The sequence below is a fragment of the Malaclemys terrapin genome, chromosome 7 (genome assembly GCF_027887155.1).
Source record: "Malaclemys terrapin pileata isolate rMalTer1 chromosome 7, rMalTer1.hap1, whole genome shotgun sequence".
NCBI lineage: Eukaryota > Metazoa > Chordata > Testudines > Emydidae > Malaclemys > Malaclemys terrapin.
In genome coordinates, this window is record NC_071511.1 from 74958895 (window position 1) to 74983822 (window position 24928).

The 24928-nt window shown below is 44.5% G+C and overlaps 1 protein-coding gene and 1 long non-coding RNA gene across 17 annotated transcripts in view; one reads left to right on the forward strand and one right to left on the reverse strand.

Moving 5' to 3' along the window:
- LDB3 (LIM domain binding 3) overlaps positions 1-24928 on the reverse strand; it is a 199067-nt gene that overhangs the window by 11263 nt on the left and 162876 nt on the right. For 14 of the 16 annotated variants that reach the window (XM_054034562.1, XM_054034563.1, XM_054034577.1 and 11 more), the window contains 2 exons: positions 20377-20424; positions 15586-15725 (listed from right to left, as the gene is read on the reverse strand). In XM_054034562.1, coding sequence (XP_053890537.1) covers positions 15586-15725; positions 20377-20424 — 188 coding nt within the window. The remainder of the gene's footprint in view (positions 1-15585; positions 15726-20376; positions 20425-24928) is intronic. The other 2 variants (XM_054034571.1, XM_054034565.1) reach the window with 1 other exon arrangement.
- Positions 1763-13454, forward strand: LOC128840503 (uncharacterized). The gene is made up of 2 exons (XR_008445659.1): positions 1763-1829; positions 13006-13454. It is a non-coding gene; the product is annotated as an uncharacterized LOC128840503 (long non-coding RNA).

Genomic DNA, 24928 nt, shown 5'->3' on the forward strand with positions numbered 1-24928 from the left:
ATAATATTTATTTTAAGTGGATTAAATTAGTAACATTTTAATTTATTGTTACCACCGAAAAAATTACAGACTGCACTATGGCTGCTTTGAGATGTTTACACAGATGCGTATTTGTGTTGATACTTGTGGAACTACATGTTGTACAGAATTGTGTAAAGGATGTTTTGAATGAGCTGTAGAAGGTAATTATTAATTATCTTATGGCTTGAGGCTAACTAATGAGGGAAAATTATTAACTGTGAGTAAAATGATCCATGTTAGCACCCTGATAACATATCCTGATAACTTTTTCCAAATAGTCCTATTTTGGACTGAACATTCTTATGCTTGATGTCCCCAAAGGCGAATTTTTCTTTTGGGTTGATGGGAGCAAAATTCCTCATCTGTTTGAGATCAGCAACTGTGAAACAGATCACTTCCTGTTTTGTAAGGATTCCAGACATATTATTTGGCTGCTGCAGAAAAAATGGATGAAGTTTGAAACACAGCATAGGATCCTCTTTGAGGAACAGTGCCTTTGCTTGCTTTTATTTTTTTAAAAGGTGTTACTTTATCATAGTTTTAACTGTATGAGCATGTTCATATAAAAAAAAAAGTCTACAGGTGCACGCAGAGGGTCCAGTCCTTCCTCCCAATAAAGTAAGTAAAAAAGTTCATGATGGCTTTAATAGGACGAGGATTTAATAGGACCAGGATAGGCCCTGAAAGGGAGACATACTATGCATCTGTGAATTAGTTAGGTACACTGTGACGAGGTCTACCAATCCTGCACTGGGCCAACAAGGACGGACCAATCACTGTGGGCCCAGGAAGCAACGCCTCCTTTTCCCTGCTGCGCATGCTCCAGGTGGAAGAGCCAGATAAAAGGAGACAGCCCAGCTCAGTTGGGGTTGGCAGTGGAGAAGGAAGGATGCGTACTGCAGAGGTGCCTGCGATGCTCCAGGTGGTAGAGCCCAAGGACATGGACGACGCTGCAGGTGACTCATGGACTGCAGAGACAAGCCACCACCAGATGAGGAGGTGCCCAGGATGCAACTTGTGGTAGGAAGTCACCCAGAGGATGTAGTAGAAGCTGATGCCTGAACCCTTAGTATGGAAGTCTCCAGCTTCATAGGGCCTTGGGTTGGAATGTGGTGAAGCGGGAGGGGCTGGGTTCCCTTACCACAGTAGGTGTGGCTGCTGTTTGCTGTCTGGCCCAGTCTGGGGGCTCAGGGACTATAGCCAGTCTGTAGCCCCTGGATGGGGTAGAACCATCCAGGGGCTACAGACTGATTGCTGTTCTGCTCTGCCCAAGGGGCTGATTCCCCAAATGCTACTGTCTGCCCCAGCCAGGAGACTTAGGGGCTATAGACTGTTTGTTTGGTCTGGTCTGCCCTGCCCAGAGGGCCAGAGCTCCAGTTGTAACTGTCTGCCCCAGGAGGCTCAGAGGCTATAGGCTAAGTGTTTGCCCTTCCCACCTGGGGGCTATAGACTAATTGCTGTTCTATCCCACCCAGATGGCCAGAACTGCAATTGCTACTGCCTTCCCCCAACCAGGAGGCTTGTGGGCCATAGACTATTTGCACTGGTGAGTTGGAGCCGGTTCCCACCGGTTCACAGGAACCGGTTGTTAAAGTTAGAAGCCCTTTTAGAACCGGTTGTCCCGGTTCTAAAAGCACTTTTAAATGTAAACAAAAGCTCCAGCAGCTCCCTGCCCTGCCCCCAGCCCCAGCTCATCTGGCTCCGGCTCCGCCTCTGCCGCCTCCTCTCCTGAAGGCTCCCCCTCCCGGCTTCCCGCAAATCAGCTGTTAGTGTGGGAAGCCTGGGAAGGAAGCAGCAGCTTCCTGCAGGTGAGCTGGGGCGGGGGGGCGCAAGGAGGGCTCCAGGCGCCGCGCAGCTCTGGGCAGCCCTGACTCCGATTCCAGCCGGCTGGGTGGCACAGCTCCGGGCCAGCGCCCAGCCCCCGACTTCGGCCCAGCCAGCGGCTCCAGCCCAGCCCCAACTTCGGCCTGGCCTCAACTTTGGGCCAGCCCCCGGCCCCAACTTCGGGCCGGCCAGCAGCTCTGGGCCAGCCCCAGGCTCCAGCCCCCGGCCCCGACTCTGGGCCAGCCCCAGGCTCCAGCCCCCGGCCCCGACTCTGGGCCAGCCCCAGGCTCCAGCCCCCGGCCCCGACTCTGGGCCAGCCCCAGGCTCCAGCTCCCGGCCCCGACTCTGGGCCAGCCCCAGGCTCCAGCCCCCGGCCCCGACTCTGGGCCGGCCCCGACTCTGGGCCAGCTCCGGCCCGGCCCCGACTCTGGGCCGGCCTGTGGCTCGGGCCCCGACTTTGGGACGGCTCCCAGCTCTGGCCCAGCCCCCGACTCCGGCCTGGCGCCCACAGCTCCTGGCCCTGACTCTGGGCGGTGCAGCCCCCATCTCCAGGCAGCGCGGTAAGGAGAGCAGCGAGGGGGCTGTTGGATAGAGGATGGGGAGGTGGATTAGGGTCGGGACTCAGGGCGGTCAGAGGGCAGGGAACAGGGGAATTGAATGGGGGCAAGGGTCCTGGGGGGGCAGTCAGGAAGGAGCAGGGGTGTTGGATGGGACGGTGGGGGGGCAGTCAGGGGCAGGAGTTCCAGGGGTAGTCAGGACAGAGAGAAGGGGTGGTTGGATGGGGCAGGAGTTCCGGGGGGCCATCAGGAATGAGATGAGAGGTTGGATGGGGCGGCGGGGGCAGTTAGGGGACAGGGGAGGGGGGTAGATGGGGCAGGGGTCCCGGGGGTGGGGTGTCAAGGAACGTGGGGGGTTGGTTGGGGCAGGAGTCTCGGGGGTGGGGGAGGGGCATGACCCCCTTGTGGGGTGAGGAGGAGGGAACCAGCTGTTAAAATTTTGGCAGCTCATCACTGACTATTTGTTTGCCTAGCCCTGTCTGGGGGCTACAGGCTGACCATTGTTCTATCCTATCCAGAGGGCCAGAACTCCTACTGTTGTCTGCCCCAGCCCAGAGACTCAGGGGGCTACTGACTGTTTGTTTTCTCGGCCCTGCCAGGAGTCCAGAGCCCACTATACTGCAATTACCTGATCTAACAGGGAATCCCAACAACTGGGTGACGAGGTGTACAAACTCTGCATGAGGCCAATGGGGGCGGCCCATCACGTACACAATTTTCAAAAATGTTTTGCTGACTTAAAATACCCATAACTTTTAAACAACTCAACCAATTTCCTACAAACACTGCCTGTTTTGTAGATCTCATTAAAAACCTCAATCTAAAGCCAAAGTTTGAGGGAAAATTAGTTAGTTCTGATTTTACATTTGGCAAGTGCTAGGATCAACTTAACTCACATGACATGTATTATGGGCACACTGTTAGCAAGTTTGTGAAGGTCAAACTGATTGCCATTTTAAAAAAATACCACACCAGAAAGTGGAAAATACTAACTGAAGTGTATGTGAATTTTGGAAGGTACTGATTGAATTGACAAGTGCTCCTGTATGTTAAAAAAAAAAAATCACTCAAGAAATTTGACTCAACAAATCTCACCTTTCTTCGGATCCCTGTCACAGACGAACCACTGCACAGATTTATACCAAACTTGCTACAACAGATAATAGCTTCATATGTAGGATCAGATGTCAACAAAGTTCCATTAATTTTGCAGAAGACCTAAGTCATTTTCACCATAACAAAATGCTAAACGAAGAATATACAACAGAACATTCTGGCTCTGTCGGCTACAGCAGGGGTTCTCAACCTTTCTTATCGAGCCCCAGCATGCTATAAAAATTCCACGGCCCACTTGTGCCACAACAACTGTTTTCTGCATATAAAAGCCAGGGCTGGTGTTAAGGGGTATCAAGGAGGGCAACTGCCCGGGGCCCCACACCAAAAGGAGCAACATAAAGCTACGTTGCTCAGGCTTTGGCTTCAGTCCCAGGTGACAGGGCTCGGGGCCCCAGGCTGCAGTCCCACCTGGCGAGACTTCGGCTTTCTGCTCTGGGCCCTAGCGAATCTAATGGCAGCCATGCTTGGCGGACCCCCGGAAACCTGCTTGCAGTCCCACAGGGAGCCCCGGGCCCCTGGTTGAGAACCACTGAGCTACAGTATTTCCTGTTTTCAATGCTTCCTGGCTCAGCACAGACTCCTGATGAGCTAAGGAAGAAAAACTGAACAGCAGGGGAGTTTGTGGAGCTCACAGCCATCTTTAGAGGGGAGTAAGTAGTTATTCGGCGCATACAGCATTTCCGGTTTGACGGAAGCAGGGGAAAGTCATACTTGAGGAACAGAGAAAAAGAACATCTCCATGTGCTCCCTACTCATTGGCCCCCATGCTGCCCCTCCCAGTAATGACCTCTAGGGCAGGGGTTCTCAGATTAACCCTATCTTACTTAGGAATATTAATAGAACAGGGATGTTGGGAGTGAGGTAGAAAACAGAAATGAAAGAGTAAGTGGGGCTCTAGCAAAGGGTGAGTTGGGTTTCACTAAAACAGCAGTAAAAATGCCAGAAGCTGCCAGCGCCCTGTCTATGCTGGTGCTCCCAGCAATTACTGGCACAATTTTTTTGGTAAATTTCCCCTTCAAAGATAAAATGCAAGAGACTTTTGTGTTTTAGCCCTGCAGAGCTCAGTACCATAGTCAGCTAAACATGTAATATCTATTCTTTCGTTATAACACCTTCGAATATTCCTTAGTCGTTTGGCCAGAGATTAGATTTTTTTTTTTCTTCAACAAAATCTTGAATTTTCAAAAGAAAACTTGTCAGGGCAAATTCTCCATCCTTTGACAAGCAAGGCCTGCAGCTCTAATACAGTACAGTATGTACCTTTAAGAGCAGAGGCTGCAGGGGGCTCACTGTCTGGAATGGAAAGTATTTCACCTTCTTAGTCATGCTGCTTCCTGGCTCCTATTTTACATCCCCTACTATTAAAAGCTTTGGAGTCCTCCTAGCTTTCTGAAATGACCCCTCCTCTGACTTTTTTCTGGTTCTTCTCCAAATCAGCTTATTCTTCTAATGAATTATTTAGGTCTGATCCACTGGCAGCAATTAAACCCTCTATTACTCATTGACAGACCAGCTGTGGGCATTGCATGCTGGCTTCCCGACCTCTCCCCATTCTTTACTGATTCACAGGGCAGCTATATGTTCTTCACTGAAACTCAACTGCTTTTGGAGAATGTCACCATTGTGCAGATTCTTGATACCGTGTTCAGACAGACTTTGATGCTTCGATAGCCTCTACAGTGGGAGTAAAATAGTCATCAGTAATGACCCTTCTCCCCACAAAAATAAAGACCTTAAACAAACTAGATTCATCTCCTCCCAGTCTTTCTATTGTTTATTGACAATATCAGTGCAAGTAGTTTTCTTTAATAATGCCATACCACCCCCTGGTAAATTAAGTTATAACCTAAGAAACCAATGAATATAGCTAACACAAGCCACACTGATCCTTCAAACAGCAGCCTAATAAAATATTTTATTGAACAGGCAGCCTTAGTACTGGCATTTCCTAACTATTGCATGCTTGTTTTTCCAATCTTATTATTTTTCTTATGTAGTTTTTTGCATGTAATTTCTTAGGTTTTTAAAAAAGCAAACTAACCCCCCCCAGAAATTCCACGATGTGCAGTTATACTGACTGCCATGTGATTCATCAGCAGGGTTCGAACCACAGTACAGAACTCTGCTTCTTGAGTTAACAGAATAACTCATAGCTGTAATAAGCTGTCATCCTGTTCGAAGGCCAGCCACTAGAGCAGGAAAAGACAAACATTTTACTAGAGGATTTTACAACTACTTACTGACTGCCATAGGCGTGCACACAGGATGTGCTGGGTGTGCCCAGGCACACCCTAATGCAGGGGTGGGCAAATGGTTCCACTCCCCAGCGCGGCAAGCTGCGGGGTCCACGCTGCCGGGCCAAACCGCCCGGCAAGCCGCCAGTCCTTCCTCCGTCCCCTGGAGCCATGCTGCCGCGCACGCAGCGCTCTGGGGGCCGGGGCTGCACGCTCCCGCAGGGCAGTGTTTGGCTCCGCGGGGAGGCTAGGAGCCTCATCTCATGGTTAAATTAAATTAATGGAGATATCCCATCTCCTAGAACTGGAAGGGACCTTGAAAGGTCGAGTCCAGCCCCCTGCCTTCACTAGCAGGGCCAAATACTGATTTTGCCCCAGATCCCTAAGTGGCCCCCTCAAGGATTGAACTCACAACCCTGGGTTTAGCAGGCCAATGCTCAAACCACTGAGCTATCCCTCCCCCATCATGGTAAGGGGTCCAGGGCCAGGGGGGTTGGATAAGGGGTGGGGTCAGTCAGGGGACAGGGTGGGTTGGATGGGGGGTGGGATCCCAGGGTGGGGGGTGGTTAGGGGCAGGGGGTCTCTGGAGGGGGCAGTCATGGAGCAGGGGGGATTGGATGGGGCATGGGAGTCCCGGGGTCTCTCAGGGGGCAGGGGGTGGATAGGGGTCAGGGCAGTCAGGGGACAGGGAGCAAGGAGGGTCCTGGGGGGCAGTTAGTGGGGGTGGTCTCTGGAGGGGGTGGTCAGGGGACAAGGAGCTTGGGGGGAGGCGTTGGATGAGTCAGGACTTCTGTGGGGGGCTGTCAGGAGGCAGGGGTGTGGAGAGGGGTTGGGGAAGGCAGGGAGCGGGGGGGTTGTATGGGTTGGGAGTTCTGGGGGTCCTGTCAGGGGGTGGGGAGCAGTTGAATAGGTGTGCGAGTCCCGGGGGTCTGTCTGGGGGTGGGGGTGTGGATAAGGGTCGGGGCCGTCAGGGGACAAGGAGCAGGGAGGCTTAGGTAGGGGATGGAGTCCTGGGGGGCAGTTAGGGGCAGGGGTCCCAGGAGGGGGTAGTCGGGGGGGGGGGAGGACAAGGAGCAGGCAGGGTTGGGAGTTCTGAGGGGGAAAGTCAGGGGGCAAGAAGTAGGAGGGAGTGGATGGGGCGGGGCTCCCTGGGTGCACACCCTAATACCCTGGGTGCACACCCTAATACCCTGGGTGCACACCCTAATAAAATGGGCTGCGCATGCCTATGCTGACTGCAAAGGAATGGTGCCATTCCTCAGGAATCCTGGATTCTATGACCGGTTCTGAGGAGAGTGTACTCTAGCCACCAGAATCCACTCTTCCCATCTCCACCCTTAAAGGCTCAGCCCTTCTGCCCTTGGCCCCTCCAGCCTATCCCAGTCCTAATCTTCCCAGCCCCTGCATCCACCCTCAGCTCCTTGACCCAGTCACAGCCACTATCTACCTCCTGCCCCCACATCCCAGGTCCTTCTCCTCTTCCTCTCAGTCTGTCCTCACTTACAGCTGTAACTGTGGAATCGGTATCCTTAAGTGAAATCAGCTGCTGTGCAAGTAGGGGCTATGCAGATTTCCTCAAAGTTCTGGTTTGTGTGTGTTTGTTTTAAATAAGACTGGCTAAAAATTTTCTAGAAGTTCCTGCAAGAGTGACAAAAATCCTAGCCTCTCACTCTGGCAGGGCCAAGGTTTCTGCAGAGGCCGCAAGCTCTACTTTTGAAGAAGAGAAATTTAAGAGTAACCAAGCTGCAGTAGCTCCAAAGTTGGCTATGGCATGGCATGGGGCTTTGAGAATGCGCTAAAATAAAATAGTAATAATAATTAGCTCTTGTACACTGCTTTTCATCAGTGGATCTCAAAGAGCTTTACAAAGGAAATCAGTATTGTTATACCCATTTTACAGATGGGGAAGCTGAGGAACAGAGCAGTGAAGTGACTTTCCCAAGGTCACGCAGGAGGCCAGTGCAGGGCTGGGAATGGAACAGAGGCTGGCTGAGACCCGGTCCAGTGCTCTATACTGTAGGCCACACTGTTTATAAGATGACGTTGGGGAAAGGGGGCTCAAGGCACTGAGAAGAATACAGAACACCCCAGGGTAGGGCGGGGGGAGGGAAACAGTACCTTAATTGAGGCAGGAAGAAGTTTGGACTATAACACAGATCGCTACAGAAAATAAAGTTTTGAGAAGATTATTTAGTGCTTAACACTCCTCCCTCTGCCCACACCCTCCCATGTGTAAGGGTACATCTACACTACAGGGGGGAGTCGATTTAAGATACGCAAATTCAGCTACGTGAATAGCGTAGCTGAATTCGACGTATCACAGCCGACTTACCCCGTTGTGAGGACGGCGGCAAAATTGACTTCTGCGGCTTTTTGTCGGCGGCGCTTACTACCACCTCCGCTGGTGGAGTTAGAGCGCCGATTCGGGGATCGATTGTCGCGTCCCGACGGGACGCGATAAATCGATCCCCGAGAGGTCGATTTCTACCCGCCGATTCAGGCGGGTAGTATAGACCAGACCTAAGAGACTGACAGTCACTGGTTACTGGGAATTACAGGTGCTTGAATTGTATGTACATCATTCTACTAAGATCACACTAACAATATCTGTTTTTTCTTTTTACTGAGTTCAAACAGGACTCTAAGGCATTTTCTCTAAAAAGCTTTCCTATACTGCAGCATCAGCCATTTCACTGTTTCATAATCATGCATCCCACCTTAGCTTTAGGCTTCTTTTTTTCATGTTGGAATTGTAAACCGTGTTTAAAGATCTCAGAACAAGGAGTTTATATTCAATCTCTTTAAGCCCTGGGGCTGTAACTATTTACTTATTATGGTATTAAGACAGTTAGAATTAGAAGACAATATTTAATCTCTAATTGATGAGTTCAAATGGCTCCCACCTATGGGGCTCTATAATTAAATACAGTGATTTCTAGCTCACTCAGTTTTATAGATGATTTTTTCCCCCAAAAGTCAGTTTGTTCATATAAAGCATGACAGACCAATGTATGCCACAAGACCTGATAATATCATCTCAAGTTTCAATGATATTCAGACACTAAGCTCCAATAGCTTTAGTAAACTTTTTTCAGTCAGAGAACAAATGGGAACCCCAGTGAGCAGTACAAGTACCACTCTTAGGTTGACACTAGCTTAAATGATCAAGATTAGTATACTTCTAGGCTCAGAGATACTAACTCATTGTGTTTTAACCTGGGAGTATTTAGCCAGTTGCCTCTTTGCAGACAAGGATGCTGCTTGCACTTTTTCATCACTCTTAAGTTGGAGTAGGATTCCTGCATTTTAGCAGTTTTCTTTACCTCAATAGACAGCATATGTGTATAACTGTGACATAACTGCTTCCTCAAACAAGACCTATAGTCAATTAAAAATACCCTGAGTGGGCTAAGTGTAGGAGTAGAGAGGTGGTGATCAGTAATAGTTATAAAGCTCTCCTTTTAACCTCTAGGACCTGGGTTCACCTCTTCCCAGGGTCTCTTCTGTAAAATGAACTGAAATGAGGAAGGGTCTCTCACTCTGGATTTTCCATCCCATCCACTTGCCATTAAAAAAATAAAGCAACATGGTGAATCATGTCACAATCACTGAAATACACTGGCTGGAGAACTGGTGCAAAATGACAGTCATGAATGTCCATAACTTGCTTTGAGTTCTCGCAAGATAATTATAACTTTTCAGTCATTCATCATTTCATCTTGAAAGCCAGGATTCCGTGCAAAATATTTTCCCCTATACAAACAAGTTGGCATTATTATAATTGTCATCACTATCTGCTAGGAATGATTTCACTGACCTTGGGATTCCAGCCATTCTGATGAGGAAGGAATAGTTTATTGACCTTATAGTTTTCAAACATCTTCCCAGCTCATCCGGAATGTTAGTCTGACCTTTGTAGCCCTTCACATACAAATTCACCTTTGATTTTTATTTATTTCACTAGCCTTCAGATCTCCAACTCCCAGTGCCATTACAAGAAATACTAGATTGAACATATAAAATGTAAAATTCACAAGATGTGTCAACAGACTGACCCAACTAACCCATATCCTGTTAAAAAAACAACTCTTATAATGATTCAGTCACTCAACTTTTAAACACCCTGTGCCTGTCCAATGGCGCAAAAGAAAGGATAAGCTTTGTTATTTTCTCTGATATATGGAAATAGAGAAACTATTCATATAACTGCTATTACAAGAAGTTGAGTCCTTGCCTCCACAGGCCTTAGCTAATTCTCACCTTCCTACTCACATTCAGGGTTGCAGTTAAGCTCAACAAACAATTTTCTCAGGGAAAAAAAAAGACTAGCTTCCAAAGTATCAGGGCATAGGTTCGCTTATTTAGGCTCAGATACTTTACTCTCTTAGACTAGGGTTACCATACTTCGAGCCTCCAAAAGGAGGACACTCCACTGGACCCCGGCCCCAGCCCCGCCCATGCCCCAACTCCGCCCCTTCCCCAAAGTCCCCGCCCCAACTCCGCCCCCTCCCCCGCTTCCCGCGAACATTTGATTCGCGGGAAGCCTGAAGCAGGTAAGGGAGGGTGTGGGGGGAGGAGGAGCAGCCCAGGCTGCCCCCCGCCCCGGCATTTCCAGCCTGGGCCGGCCCCCGGCCGAGCACCCCCTGGCCCCGCTGGCCCCCGGACGAGCATCCCCCGGCCCGCTCAGCACTCCCCAGCCCCGCCGGCCCCCCGGCCCGCTCAGCACCCCCCGGCCCGGCCCCCGATCCCCGGCTGAGCACCCCCTGGCCCCGCCAGCCCCCGGACCCCCGGCCAAGCATCCCCTGGCCCGCTCAGCACCCCCCAGCCCCGCCGGCCCCCCAGCCCGCTCAGCACCCCCCGGCCGAGCACCCCCTGGCCCCGCCGGCTCTCGGCGCTCCCAGTCCCCGGCAGCGCCGGCCGGCGCTCGGCCCCGCCGGCCCCCGGCAGCGCCAGCGCTCTGCCCGGCCGGCCCCCGGTAGCGCCGGCCGGCGCTCGCTGCCCCCGGCAGCGCCGGCACTCTGCCCCGCCGGCCCCTGGTCCCCCGGCAGCGCCGGCCGGCGCTCGCTGCCCCCGGCAGCGTCGGCACTCTGCCCCGCCGGCCCCCGGCTCCCCGGCAGCGCCGGCCGGCGCTCTGCCCCCCCGGCTCCCCGGCAGCGCCGGCGCTCGGTGCCCCCGGCTCCCCGGCAGCGCCGGCGCTCTACCCCGCCGGCGCTGGGCGCCCCCAGCCCCCGGCCCAGCAGCGCCGCCCGCATGTCCTGATCTTCCCAGACATGTCCGTCTTTTTGGGATTTCCCCCCGGACGGGGATTTGGAGCCCAAAAAGCCGGACATGTCCGGGAAAATCTGGACGTATGGTAACCCTATCTTAGACCCTATATTGGTCTGTGCACTGACCTATCCACTTGTTCTGCATGTTCTGAATTTAAAATACCACTGGAAAGAAACTAACAAATACAATTACCACCTGAGGTTTTTTGATCCAATGCATCATTATTGTTAGTTGTCATAATAGTTTTCTGGTAGCAAACACAATTTATTATTAGTAGTAATCATTTACATGGTGATAGCACCTAGAGGCCTCATACACTTCAGGACCCCATTGTTCTAGGTACTGTACAAACATCTGGTAAATGAGAATCGCTGCTCCAAAGAAGCAGTCCTCACACTTGACACTGTCCTCACACTTACACACAGGAAGATACAGTTCCTGCCCTGGAGAGTTTACAGCTTTAGGCCTCGATCCTGCAAACACTTACACATGAGTAATTTTATACATGTGAGTAATTCTATTTGATCAAAGGAGTTAAAAGGAAAGATCTCCTTTATCTTTTACTGGTCTCAATTATCTCACTGCTTTGTGGAATAAAAGACTGGCTTATAGATTGCTCTGTACTAATCTAAAAAATCCAGGCACTGTCCTAGTCTAAAAAATCACAGATGAAAGAGAGCTAGGTATTTCCTGCCACCTAGTGTCGTTCATAGAGAACAACAATCCTCACTTCTTGTAAAAAGGGGTTATGATATTTGAAAAAATGATTTCTGTTCAACACCAGGAGATGTGCAAAGTATGCTTTTCCCAGAGCCATCAAACAAGGCAATCAGCTAGCATCATAACAGTGCTTTGAGGGATTAGCATGGATTAGTGGCCACCCGTCTGGTTTGAAATACAGCCTCTTATTAGTAATGGCCCACATAAGCTAGATCCTCAGCTGATGTAAACTGGTGTAATTCCATTGAAATCAATATCAATTTTTGCCAGATGAGGATCTAGTCCCATACTTTCATTTTGAAAAACAGACTTGGTCATCTTGCACAACCATGCTGATGGCAGGCTTGTATAAACCTTCTTGGGTTTGGTTTTCTAGGGAGAGATTACACATACTGTAACACTGATGGATATTTTGATCTGAGGGTAATTGCTGATAATAGTCTCTTAGATCCCAATTCAGCAAAGTGTATAAGCACATGCCTAACTTTAAGTACATGAGTAGTCCCATTGACTTCAAAGGCATTAGTCACATGCTTGAAGTTAAACAGGTTTTTATGGAACCTAGATGAATCAGAGCCTTAACATATACATAATTAAATAGACTCCCAAAGGCGCCCAGAGGTTGGGATGGGCACAATTTTGTTTAGAGTACTAGGAATCTGAATAAATAAATTACAAAAACTAGAAAATGCCTTATGGTATGTATAGACACAATAGTTAGATATTTTAAAAGTGAATCTCACACTTTGGAAAGGTGTCAGATTGACAACTCAGGGAAATGAACTCTTATTTATCCTTGGTACAGCCTTAGTACTGGCAGCTGATAGTGCAAGCTTTCCCACATTGTCACCAATGTAATCCTTTTTTGAGCTAGTGAAACTACTTCTACAGGACAAAGAATAGTTTGATATCTATTCAATTTATAGCTGCTAATTAGAACCAATTGTGCTGATGGTTTTGGCAACATATATTTCTTGATTCTAAGAACTGGGCTAAGATCAGAAATTCATTCCACATAGGAAAAAAGATCTGTATTGGCTTTTGGCTCTTCAGTAATATAAATTACTAGAAGCAAAGAGGACAGATGTCTCAATCTGAACGTCACAATCCTGGGTTGCCTAATTACATAATGCCCTGGCATCCTACTGACTGCCCTCACAATGCCAATTATCTCTAGTTTTCTTTATTCTAGAGTCTCAACCACTGCAGCTGAGGAGGGGAAATATTCCTGCACAATGTTTTGTTGCTTTTTTTTTTTTCTGCAGAAGAAACTTATGACAAGGATGAGATTTGGAATACTGTGGGGCTAGCTAAAAGGCTGCAAGTGGCAGATTGGCATGATGAACAAATAACTCCCTCCAAACACCTAATCTTCTTCAAGGGACTGGCATCTCCCAAAGCCTGTGTGCGCTGCAAATCCTGCTAATAGTCTCCACTATCTCACCCTTGCATGCGGTGGACTGTAGAAAATGAAGTCAGAGAACCAAGTCGCTATAATGGGAGTGTGGCTCTGTAAATTAGGGCTTGTCTACATTACTCGCTGGATTGACGGTCTCCTGCCTGTAGTGTCAATTTATATCCAGAAATGTAGTCTCTAGTTGCTACCACATTAAGTAGCAGCAATATGTTGTAGAGTGACTACAATAAATTGCCTTTGGTCTAAACTCTATTATTTTCTAACACATGTTAAATATAAACTCTCTTGCATCTGAAACCTTTTTGGGGGTTGATTCATAAGATGTTAGAATATCTCCTTGTGATTATTCTCAAGCTCCTACCAGTGGAGGGTGCTGTCTGCCAGGGTTATCACAATTTGCATTTTCCTCTTTTTTTTCTCTCTAACATATCATGAATGCTCAGAATGTCGGTTCTGAATTCCTCCTGCCCCCTGGGGGACACTATGCTCCTGTAGTATCCATGGAATAATATACATAGACAATATGAAGATCTAAAATAAGTGCATTGTGTCCAGAGACACATGCAGGGCCTGATTTTCAAAGTGTGCATTTTAAGTCTGCAATTAGGGGCAATGATGCACAAAGATAGAATTGCAAAAGAAGTGCCCAGGGCAATGGAAAATAAAGGCATCCCTCTGCCCAACTGAACACCTAATTTAGGGCCCAAACCTGCCAGGAATGGCTTATGAAACTCGTTTACATTAATGGGAGTCCTGAGTACTCCGGTTTTGCAGGATTAGGTCACCCAGGACCCTAACTGAGCACCCAGTCTATCATCAGATTTCCCAGAGATGTTTTAGGTATCCTCTTCTCTGTGCTCTCATCTCTATTATAGGAATAGATTCACTTTTCCTTGAAAAAAATTATGGGGGGTCCTTGTTCTCCTTTGTGGGACAGCAGTAACCCCCATTGGCTTCAATGGGAATTATTCCTATCCAGTAGTGAGGAAATATGGACTGGCATATGTAACTAAAAACAAAATTAGTAGAAGTTTAAAGCTTTACTGTTAATGATGTTGAGACTAATGATGAAAGTTCCTTTAAACAGCCTAAAATATGTCAGCTATTAGCTGGGTTATGTCACATCTATACCTTCCCATGCAGGGCTGGCTCCAGGTTTTCTGCCGCCCCAAGTGGCACAAAAAAAAAAAAAAAAAAAAAGTGCTGCGGCAGCGCGATAGCGCTGCTCCACTCTTCGGCGGCAATTCGGCGCAGGTCCTTCGCTCCGAGAGGGACTGAGGGACCCGCTGCCAAATTGCCGCCGAAGACCCAGACGTGCCGCCCCAATAGCGGCCAGAGTGCCGCCCCTTGGTATTGGCCGCCCCAAGCACCTGCTTCTTTAGCTGGAGCCGGCCCTGTTCCCATGAGAGCTTTTTGCCTCTCTTAGCCTTTGAATTTAAGATACCTTCTCTCCTCTCTCAGAACTTAAGAATGGATGAGGATACTGGACTCTTGGGATTTATAGGCAGATTTGGCAGACTTTTCTTATTTACTTAGACTGCAAGATGTAAAGCATCCTTGAAGCACACTTGCTAAGACTACAATATGTTTATTTGTTAACTGAATTAAGCATGTGTTACTAGGATGGCTAGGGATAGAATTTTTTATTGGTAAGTATGTTTAGATTTTTATGTCCTTATTGTTTAATTTGTGCAATCTGGGTTACACATATTTGGTCACGGTTGGTTTTGGAGGTTTGCGGTCGATTTGCTCCACTTGTAACACATTAATACAAAGGAAATTTAAACAACAGTTAACACATTTTCTAAGTAAGTTTATAATCAAATATATACCCCTCACTAATTGGATTTGCAGGGAATGGGGAGCAAAGCATTGCAAACAAAGTGCTTTTCAAGAATACATCATCCCTTACACATGGAAGAAAGTTTGAGAAGCTTGATTCATGGCCTTACCTATTTTGCAAATATACTCACACAATTTAATAGACTGTCATACCTTAAGCCATCTCTCATTTATTTCACTAACACATATAGGTGCACAGAGGGTGTAGCATTCTTAAACTCTGTTATCAATATTCAAGTGCACATAAGTTCCCTTGTTGCTTATTGGGTGCACAGATTGTGTTTTGCAGATGCATTTCAGATGCCTCGCATTGGGAAATTTAGATCACTTTGGTTTCTTGTTAACCCCCTTCTTTCTCCTCCCCTAAGTCCCTTCCTTCAGACAGTGTCTTCTAAGCAGAATACAAACCCAACATAATTCAGAAGTCACAATATTAGGGTGGATTTGAAATTAGGTAGAATAAGCTCACTCATTTCTAACATGGCCAACAGAATTTGGTCCTTTGTGTGTAAAAAGGCCTTGCATTTTCTGCATAAAATGCTACTGGACATTGGTATAGACCCTTTCACCTTTTTGAAATCCTTACCTGGCTGGTAGACAGAGGGCCTTATGCTAGCAGTAGTGACAACTCTTGGTTTTGGAGCAGGAACTGGACTTTCACTGTAGCCTGAGGAAGAAGCGGTACCCTGGGAAACCGGTGTTGATGTATAGGACTGGCCCGTACCTCTAAAAGCAAAGCAAAGCTGTGAGCAATTTTCCAGACATCAAGAGCCACAGATTAAGAAATCAAGAGATTTGTCAGCTTCCATACCATCCCAATGGATGCTTCCTTAACGGCACAGAGAGAAGAATGTGAGATTCATTAGTCTTTGTAGCCATCATAGGTGATGAAGGCAGCCAGTGCAGCCCCCATCACTGGCATTTTAATGACTGCTTTAAAAACAAATTTAATGAGCGAAAAAAGAGCCTGCTGTCAGTATCTTTAACACTGGCACCTTTACAGAATCAATCCCTTTGGTTGGGAAAACTAGCAAAATAGGAGACCTAATCAATCTCTAGTTTTGGTGTGACCAACTGCAGGAAGATCCCATTTAGCAGGGGTTGATCATTTCAGACGTCAGGGCTAGGCATCTGAAAATGAGATTCTTGGTCCATTTGCCTAGTGCCTACAAAGAGGCTTATCCTGGTCTCATTGAAATCAGTGGGAGTTTTGCTACTGATTTAAATGGGAGCAAAATCAAACAAAATTCAGTGATTTATACTAGTGCTATGAGAACTGGTAACCCACCTCTTTTCAGTGGGACCAAGCACTTGGTCTTTAGAAAGCAGAAAGAAAAATATATCTCATCTCTGAAACTAGCCCCTTTCTAGGTCTAGGCTGAGGTTTTAATCTATTCATTTATTTTTCTAATGTTTAAGTTTGGAGGGTCCCAAAAGCCTCTGATTCTCAATCCAGGAGCATAGGGGAGAGATCATGTAAGTAGAAATCTCTTTGAAAGATTCCAAATAGCAGCAGCGAGGGATTTCAATGAGGAGAATCACCCCTGAGGAGTTTATCTCCACACATAGGTGCTGGAACTAGGGGTGCTGCCACACCCCCTGGCTTGAAGTCGTTTCCATCACATACAGGGTTTACAGTTTGGTTCAATGGCTCTCAGCACCTCTATAAAAATTGTTCCAGCACCTGTGTCTCCAGCACTTTCTTATGGTTCAGGTAATAAACCTGAAGGCATGTCTACACTTACTGGGGATCAACACTGCTGCGATCGATGCAGTGGGGGTCGATTTAGCGGGTCTACTGAAGACCTGTTAATCGTCCACAGAGTGCTCCCCAGTCAACTCCAGTACTCCACTGTAACGAGAGGAGTAAGGTAAGTTGACAGGAGAGAGTCTCCCATCGACACAGCATGGTGTAGACACTGCAGTAAGTCAACCTAAGCTACGTTGACTCCAGCTACGTAACTGGAGTAGCGTAACTTAGGTCAACTTACCCCAGTAGTGTAGACAAGGCCTCAGTTTGATAACAGTAAACAACAAAATTATTTGTAGCTTGGATTTACTGGTCTTCATACTTGCAAACTTTTTACTTTAATTAAATGAGTTGAATGCAATTTAGTCTGGAGAACTGAGCACTGGACTTGAAGCAACATCCACTTACCTCAGAGAGGTCTTGTGAGGCATTCATTAACTAAATATTGCAACGTCCTATCAGTATACTGGGATATAAGATCAATTTTTATTAGGACAGCCAGTAAAATAAGTAGGAATAAGAATTTCTGGTTCCCAGGCCTATGCTCAATCGATCTCCTTGACCATGCTGTTTTTAAGAAACATATAAAATATTTGATTACCTCAAAAGTAGATACATTTCACTGAAGAACATTTTACATGGTAAATATTTTGCCCTACTCTACTTGTGCTATAAGACCAGATTATCAAAAGTGTGGATGCAGCTGTGTGGGTGCACAAATTCAGATACATTCACACAATACCTTATTTGTGTACACACACCCAACCTCTAATGTTTATATTTAAATCAGTTGTTAACATGGGGATTAGTGTGCATGCACGTAAGTACATACACACCTATACTTTTTTGTGGTCTTGAATGTTGCACAAGTGTAGGTTTTGGGGATTTATTTTATTAGGTGCTTTTAAAGGGAAGCAGGATGCTGGGGGAGAGATGTCTGAGCCATGGGAATCAGTGAGAGGAAAAGATGAAACCAGATACATGTATCCTAATTCCCTGCTCCCACTGCACTTGCAGAGGAGTGTCTCCAGGGGAGGGGTAGAGCTTGTGGCTAGCTTCAGTGGCTTGTCTTCAATTGTTTGACAGAATAAGGGCTCTCAGACAACTTCCATGGTTCTTTGATTCTGCAGCCCCTAGAGCTCACTCTAACATAGGGTGACTTCTCTGGTTCAGGTGCAAGAGTTCAGGGATGTTCCTGATACTTCAGAAGGAGTCCCAAGAGCTACAGTAGTACCAGAAGGATCTACAGCTGTCCACTTGCAAATGTTCAGCTATATCTACTCAAGCAATCTGGTCATCTGGAGACGATTTCCCTGCTCTACCCCAGACCATGCTTGCTGAACAGTATTTACAATCAAGGGCTGCTGCCCATCCCACTCCTCACATGATTTTTCCAGATGCTCTATCAGATTACTTGGCCATGTACATGGTACTCCAATCACTTAGCTCTAGGTCTCCTTCCCCTCTGCTGAGCAAGTAGCCTCCAAGCAGGTAAAGAGCCCTTGTTCCTCTATATACTGCGGAAGAGGGAATAGGCTGCAGATTCTCCAGTTTATTCAAGCCCCAATTCTACCACTACCAGAGAGTCAGGGATCAAATGAGACAGAAAACTTGCCTTGGGAAGGAGTAAAAAGGAAAACAAACAAAGGAAAAGAAGAAGCGCAGAGGAGAAGAAGCAGAAGTCAGCAGATGTTGAGGTTTACGCTCTGCAACAAGCACAGCAATCCATACAGGAAGAGTAATTAAACCCTTGCTGGGGCTAAACAGTTCCCTTGCTTTCCTCAACGCCATGCTTGCTTTATAAACTCCTATTTTTTCCTTCAATCCTACTATTTCATTGAGCCTCACACAAGGAGGATCCCCCAAGGCCTAGTTCAGACTCTTATCCACATCTGCTGCAGGATAGGGGTTCTGACCATTGAGGCCTTGTCTACACTAGAAAGGTTTTGACAGTAAACATAAAAGGGTATAGTATTGGGGGGTAGCCGTGTTAGTCTGTATCAACAAAAACAACAAGGAGTCCGGTGGCACCTTAAAGACTAACTTCGCAAACCCTTCTATTGGAGACACAACTTATACTGGGGAAAAAGACAGCTTTTGCCCATCTAGCTTATATCAGTTCTCTGAATAAAATAAGAAATAAGACTTTTCCCCCCTGATATTACTGTGTTTACACATTCCTAAGTGTCCTAGCTGTGCCAACGTAACTTAAGTGTAAACATGGCCTGAATTTGGTTCCATTGTGCCATGGAGAATATGAGGCGTTGATTTTGACAAACTATTCTCATGAGTTTGTGTTTACTGTGGACTCTGCTGTATTGTGCCACAATTTTGTAACGATGAAAGATGCTCTCAACAACACATGAAACTGTTCATATTTACAGTTATTTCTTGTTGCTGTCCCCTCGTTAGTGTCTTATGCCAATAGCTGCCAGCTGCACGGGACTTCAGTTGGAGAACAGTGAGAACTCACACAGAATCATTGCTCTTTTTTGTATTCCATACAGAATGACTAAAAAAACCCAACCTAAATACCTTATAAACAGTGTCCATTTAATCCAATACTGACACCAATGTTTTGAAATGTAAGAGCTTATGGGACTCTGTTTTAGTGGCATCCTGAGGTTACTGGAAACAATTCAGTGACAGATTTGGCCTTATGTGATGATTTCAAAAGGTGATTGGCTAAAATATACACTATCTGAAGATCTTTTATTACTTTAAGCCTTATTATTCAAAGGGAAAACAGTTACACAAGAAATCAGTGCAACATACTTACTTTTAAAGAATCTGATCAACACTTGCTATGTAGTGTAGGAAATTATAAATTACATTTATTATAAAACCATATCTGAAATTCTAGTGTACCTGCCATTGCTGAGTATGTTCTAGTCTCAAACACCTGGGTTCATTGGTAAAGACCCTTTTTAGGACTCTAAATTTGCAAAATGCATTAGGACTGCTTGTTTGTTACTTATGTATTTCTCAATGTCTATAGCACTTTGAAACACTGCCCTAGATTTCCTTGTACTTCTAGGAAACTGGTGTCTGCTAGAGAGAAAATAAATTGTAGTAAATAAAAAAATTGTCTCCAAACAAACAAAGAACAACAGCACCACTGAGTTCAATAACTAACTAGGGAACTGTTTAAAAAGACAACCAAAGTGGGGATGCAGATTAGATTTAACAATGGAGAGGAAAAGACTCCTGTAAGAGAAATAAAGCATTGAGCTACATCATTAAGGGTTTTAGTCAAGCTAAATCAGCTTTGGAAAGATTTACCAGCTGTAATTTCTGCCGCAGAAAGTAAATAGTGGTTAAGCAGGTGACAAAAGATATCCTGAGGACTGAAGATGGTTTAAAGGAACAGTAAAATGATAACATCTCTGAAAGGCACTGAAAGTGCCCAATCTTAACCGAATGGATCTGTAACAGACAATAACATGTGAGAGGCAATGAATTAAATACTACGTTTGAAAACTATTAGTCATCAGGAAAAGAAGAGAGGAGACATTTTTAATAAGATCACTTTTAGGTTAATAGTTCACTAGAAGTCTACTAGTAGCATTAAATTGGTGTGTTAAATACTTTTAATGTGTAGTAGCTGCAAAAGATAATATTTTATACCTCTTTTTTGACTGGTAGCTGATGGAGGTGGAAGAATGCCGGTTGAAGCTAAAATAAGACAAAAGTTTGTGTTTTTATGCAAAAGAAAATGTCATTTGAAATTGAGAACCAAATATATCAGGATAATTAGGGAATCTTATCCTACAATGAGTTTCCTTATGAAAAGGAAGTACATACTATATTCAATAAGCAGTATGTTGAGGCACATTAAAATACATGACATGCACTACTTTTCATCTGGGTTACAAAAACAATGTTTAACTGTTATTGAGCCAAATCCTGCTCATCTTACTCGGGCTACAAACCACACTACAGCCTTAATAAGGTGAGGACAATTTGATTCATTGACTAAAATGCCCCATAAATCACTAGCTCATAAATTGATGTTAATTCTTTAGTTGTAGGATTTTAGTTCTGCAATTAAAGAGACAGTTTGCTTTGACATTCACTAAATACTAACACAAAGAAAAAAGGTACATTTGCTTTGTTTCAGTGTGCACAAATCTGGATACTACTAAGTAAGTTGCACAAAATCTTAGTAATGTGAACCTTGAATTGAAACATCACTTCTTAACTTGGGAGCTCAGCTCCACCTTAATTGTGGTGAGGCAAACAGCTGTCCCATAATAAAGAGAAGTGGCAACGTAAATGAAACCACAGCATCAAGCTACTACCCCCAACTTTTCCCTGATTATTTTCAACCCTGCGCTTTCCCCTGGTTATTTTCAACCCAGACAGCATTTTTCTGTTGGTGGAACTGTAAAGGATAAAAATACAGGGATCAGCCTACAGAGATAACACTTAAAAGTCTATGGAAGATTTGATCTTGTGAAATGATGGATGTATTTTTATAAAATGTTAAAAAAATGAATGACAACAGACTTGTCCATTGGATTCATGTCAAAGTCAAGCTATATATTACGGGTGAAATCCTGAGTCTGTTATAATCAATAGTTGTTCTGCAACTGTCTTCAATGGGGTCAAGATTTCACCCTATATCTCTAAAATGTTATTGAACTAGGTATTTAGTCAACTATGCTTTAAAGTTTAAACCTTGTGAGGCTGTGAAAAAGGCTGTGAAAAAGTCAAGTTAACATTACAGGCTTTAAAATAAGGGGAAAATATGATCAAGCAACAATTAATGACAGGTTCCAAAATAATTCTGTAATCCCTTCCCCTGAAAATATTTCTTCAGGAACGCAGTGTGTTTTAACTAAAGGGAAGCCATTAAAGAAACTGATTTACTTCACTTAGATCAGATTTCATTAGTTAGGGACATTGATTAAGAAGTTCCATGCTCCCACACATGTCTTGGGAGGTTTGTTTTAAGTATCCAGGGAAAATCCATTGGACTGGATTAGGCAACATGGAAAAATCTCACTCCCAGTGTGGCTGAGTAATTTTGTGCAAGAAGTTGAGGAGAAGGCTCTTCTAAGAGAAATTAGGTCTGTCCCAGATTTAAGACTGGGTTGAAAAATTCTATTAAACTGGTAGAATGGACTAGATCGTCCCACAATGGCAGCAGCAAAGTTATTACTACCAGCAACTTCTTTTTTCTCTGAAGGTTTAGGGAAAATATTTTTTAAAATGGTTGCCCAAAGTTGGTTTTCTAGGTCCATATTTTAGCACCTAAATAAGTTGCCTTGTTTTTAAATGGGAGCTGCTGTATGTTTAGTTTTTTAAAAGACCAGGCTTCTTATCTAGGTGCCAAAATATGGATTTAGGAATCCAATTATAGGCATCCATTTTAAAAAATCTTTACCATGCTCCTGAATAGACAGTTTATAACAAAAGAAACAAGAAGGTTTCTATGTAAAGAGAAAGAATCCAACTCCAGCTACATTTCAGCCCTCTGACCACTAGTATGGAGCTCTATCCCTTCAGAGTCCTCTTCACCTGTGACTATCAGGAAACTAATTTTATATAGTTCATCTGAAGTTCCAGTTAGCTCTTCAATCTCCAGACCTGCTGCATTACTGCACCTTCTACATCTACGGGAGATCTGACCTGGGAGTGTACCCCTTGCCTGCTGATAACAATATGAGGCCTTAGAACTTTGTCACTTCTTGCTGTTCCATTTTGAGTGCAAATTAAGATTTCAGGGCACTAACATATCCACCTTTTTGGTGTAGCCCTCTTTGGATCCCCTGGCTTGGGCTCAGATAATTGATTGTGGCAAGCTGCAATTCTGTATATGCTAATTTAAATAATTGTTTTTTTCAATGTTCAATTGTTTTTAAATAGCGTGAGGAGGGTATCATGGTCCATGATGCTATTGAGAAACAGAAAGAGGTAGTTAAGTGGTAAGGGAGTTTATACGTGCTCAAGGCAAACTCTCTTGCTCTCATTTACTGATTAAGTTCCCAACCTTCAAACTGCTACATGAACTGGCAGACACTTTTGCCTATGTAGAATTCAGTGGGGCTGCACATGAACATGTGCACATGTGCATATCTATTTGGAGGAACAAGGATTTAAGAGTGCTTCCTAAATCTAAATGAAAAGGGATATGGCTAGAAGGGAAATGGAAAAAGGATAAAATAAAACACACTAATCAGTTTATATTTAAAGGTTGAATTGGTTATGCAATTAATGTGATCACAATGGTGTCTAGATCTTTAATTACTAATTAGTTGTTGCTATATATATTATATTAAAATCTTATATAGTTAGCATGTGATTTGTAGTTTTGAGAGTGGTTACCTATAATTTTCCAGGCACAAATGGATACAGTTCATTTTGAACCAGAATATATTAATCAAAAAGTTAATTGTGCAACTAAAGATTATGGAAAGTACCATGGACAGTGAAAGACATCTAACAGTTACCAATCTGTCAGAATAATTGTCACACAGGTATTCATGACAGAAAAATTCAATTATCATGTTTCAAATTGAAAAGCATCTTTGCTGGGATTTACAAAATGTTAGTCTGATTTCAGGGATCTACACAAAGGAGTAGTTGCAGTTTCTTGATGATCTACCTTTTAAAATGTATATGCACATAATCAGCTAAAGAGCCATTATGTGAAACCCCACCTTCATTCTTCCTGAAAATCCTAATTTCAGGAATTTTACATGACAATCTATAATTTTAAAGTTCTGTTTTTCAAAAGTTCTTAAACAGCTATTATTTAAATAATGCTCTATTTTAAAACCCCTTTAGTGCATATATACATGATAGGAAGTAATGCAGAAGAGCTAACACTGCTGCCATCATGGTCTTCTAGGAGAATATTTTTCTTTTATCATTTAGTTTTTATTAGTCTTTTTTTTAAACACTAAACTTTAAAAATCCTCCTGCACACAAGTCAATGAGAATTTTGTCTAAGTAAGGATGGCAGGATCAGACCCAAGGAATTTAACACACTAACACTGTTGTATTTAGATACCAAAATCGGAAACCAACAAAAACAAAAAACAAAATCTAAAAACTACCATTATTGTCCCTGAACCCGTACATTGAGATAGTAGGGGGGGGAGGGTCTTAGATCAGTGTGTTCTCATTACAATGTATGCTGGTACACTGCCAAAACTCAGCAACCTAAGTTAAAGACAGTGTGTCATCTTTTAACATTTTGATCTCTGACACAAATTAACATTATGTACACAAAGTGGGCCTGATTCTCCTCTCACATACACCATGTCAATGGACATCAACGGACGTCAATGGACTTATAGCTGGTTTGCACCAGTATGAGAGGTTCCTGGTGCTTTGGTTTGGTTTGTTGAGAGTCACAATACTGACAGTGAAGTTGATTCCAAAACACTATCGGACAAGCAAATGTGGATAAATTAAAAAGCGAAATAATAAAAGAACAACATAATGATAATAAGCAGCCTATCACTGTATTTGTGTACAAATGTCTAGCATTAATGTGACAAAATGTAAAAAGAAAGAAAAAGCTAGTTAGTCAATGACATTTCAAGAGAAATGATTACATTTTGATTTGGGAGTTTCTCAACAAATCGTGTAATGCTAATTGAGCCCAAGAGTTTACAGCTTTCTGATTTATCCTATGCTTTCACTCCAGAGCATGATACTGTTTAAGAGCATAACTTTATTGGACTGATTGTTACTTAAAAATAAATCAGGAAGATGGCAAAATAATAAAACATTCATAGGAAAAACTGAAGTTAAAAAAGATAATTGTCTGCAGTGCAACTACTCCTAGGATCTTATATAAGGGATAGTGCTATCATACAGTGACCAGACATTTAGAATGGACACAGGCAATTAACAGCACCCCATCCTGTTCAGAGTCAGTTAAAGGTCCTTATTGACTAAGGCAGGCAGTTTCATAATCATAAAAACAAACTCTGAAGTGATTTTAACCAATTCCTTAAACTGGAGAACTGACAGTTTTAAAGCTTGGTGTCTTCTTTCTCTCTTTCCCTTCCCTGTATCAGAAACCTAGAAATAGAAATCAACAATGCACAACAAATCTGTCTTTTAGCCCACGTCAACCAGTAGACATGCATTTCTTATCTAAGGTTAGGCAATAAAAACAAAGTGACAACATTACAAACTGAACCCAGAAAAAGAAACATGA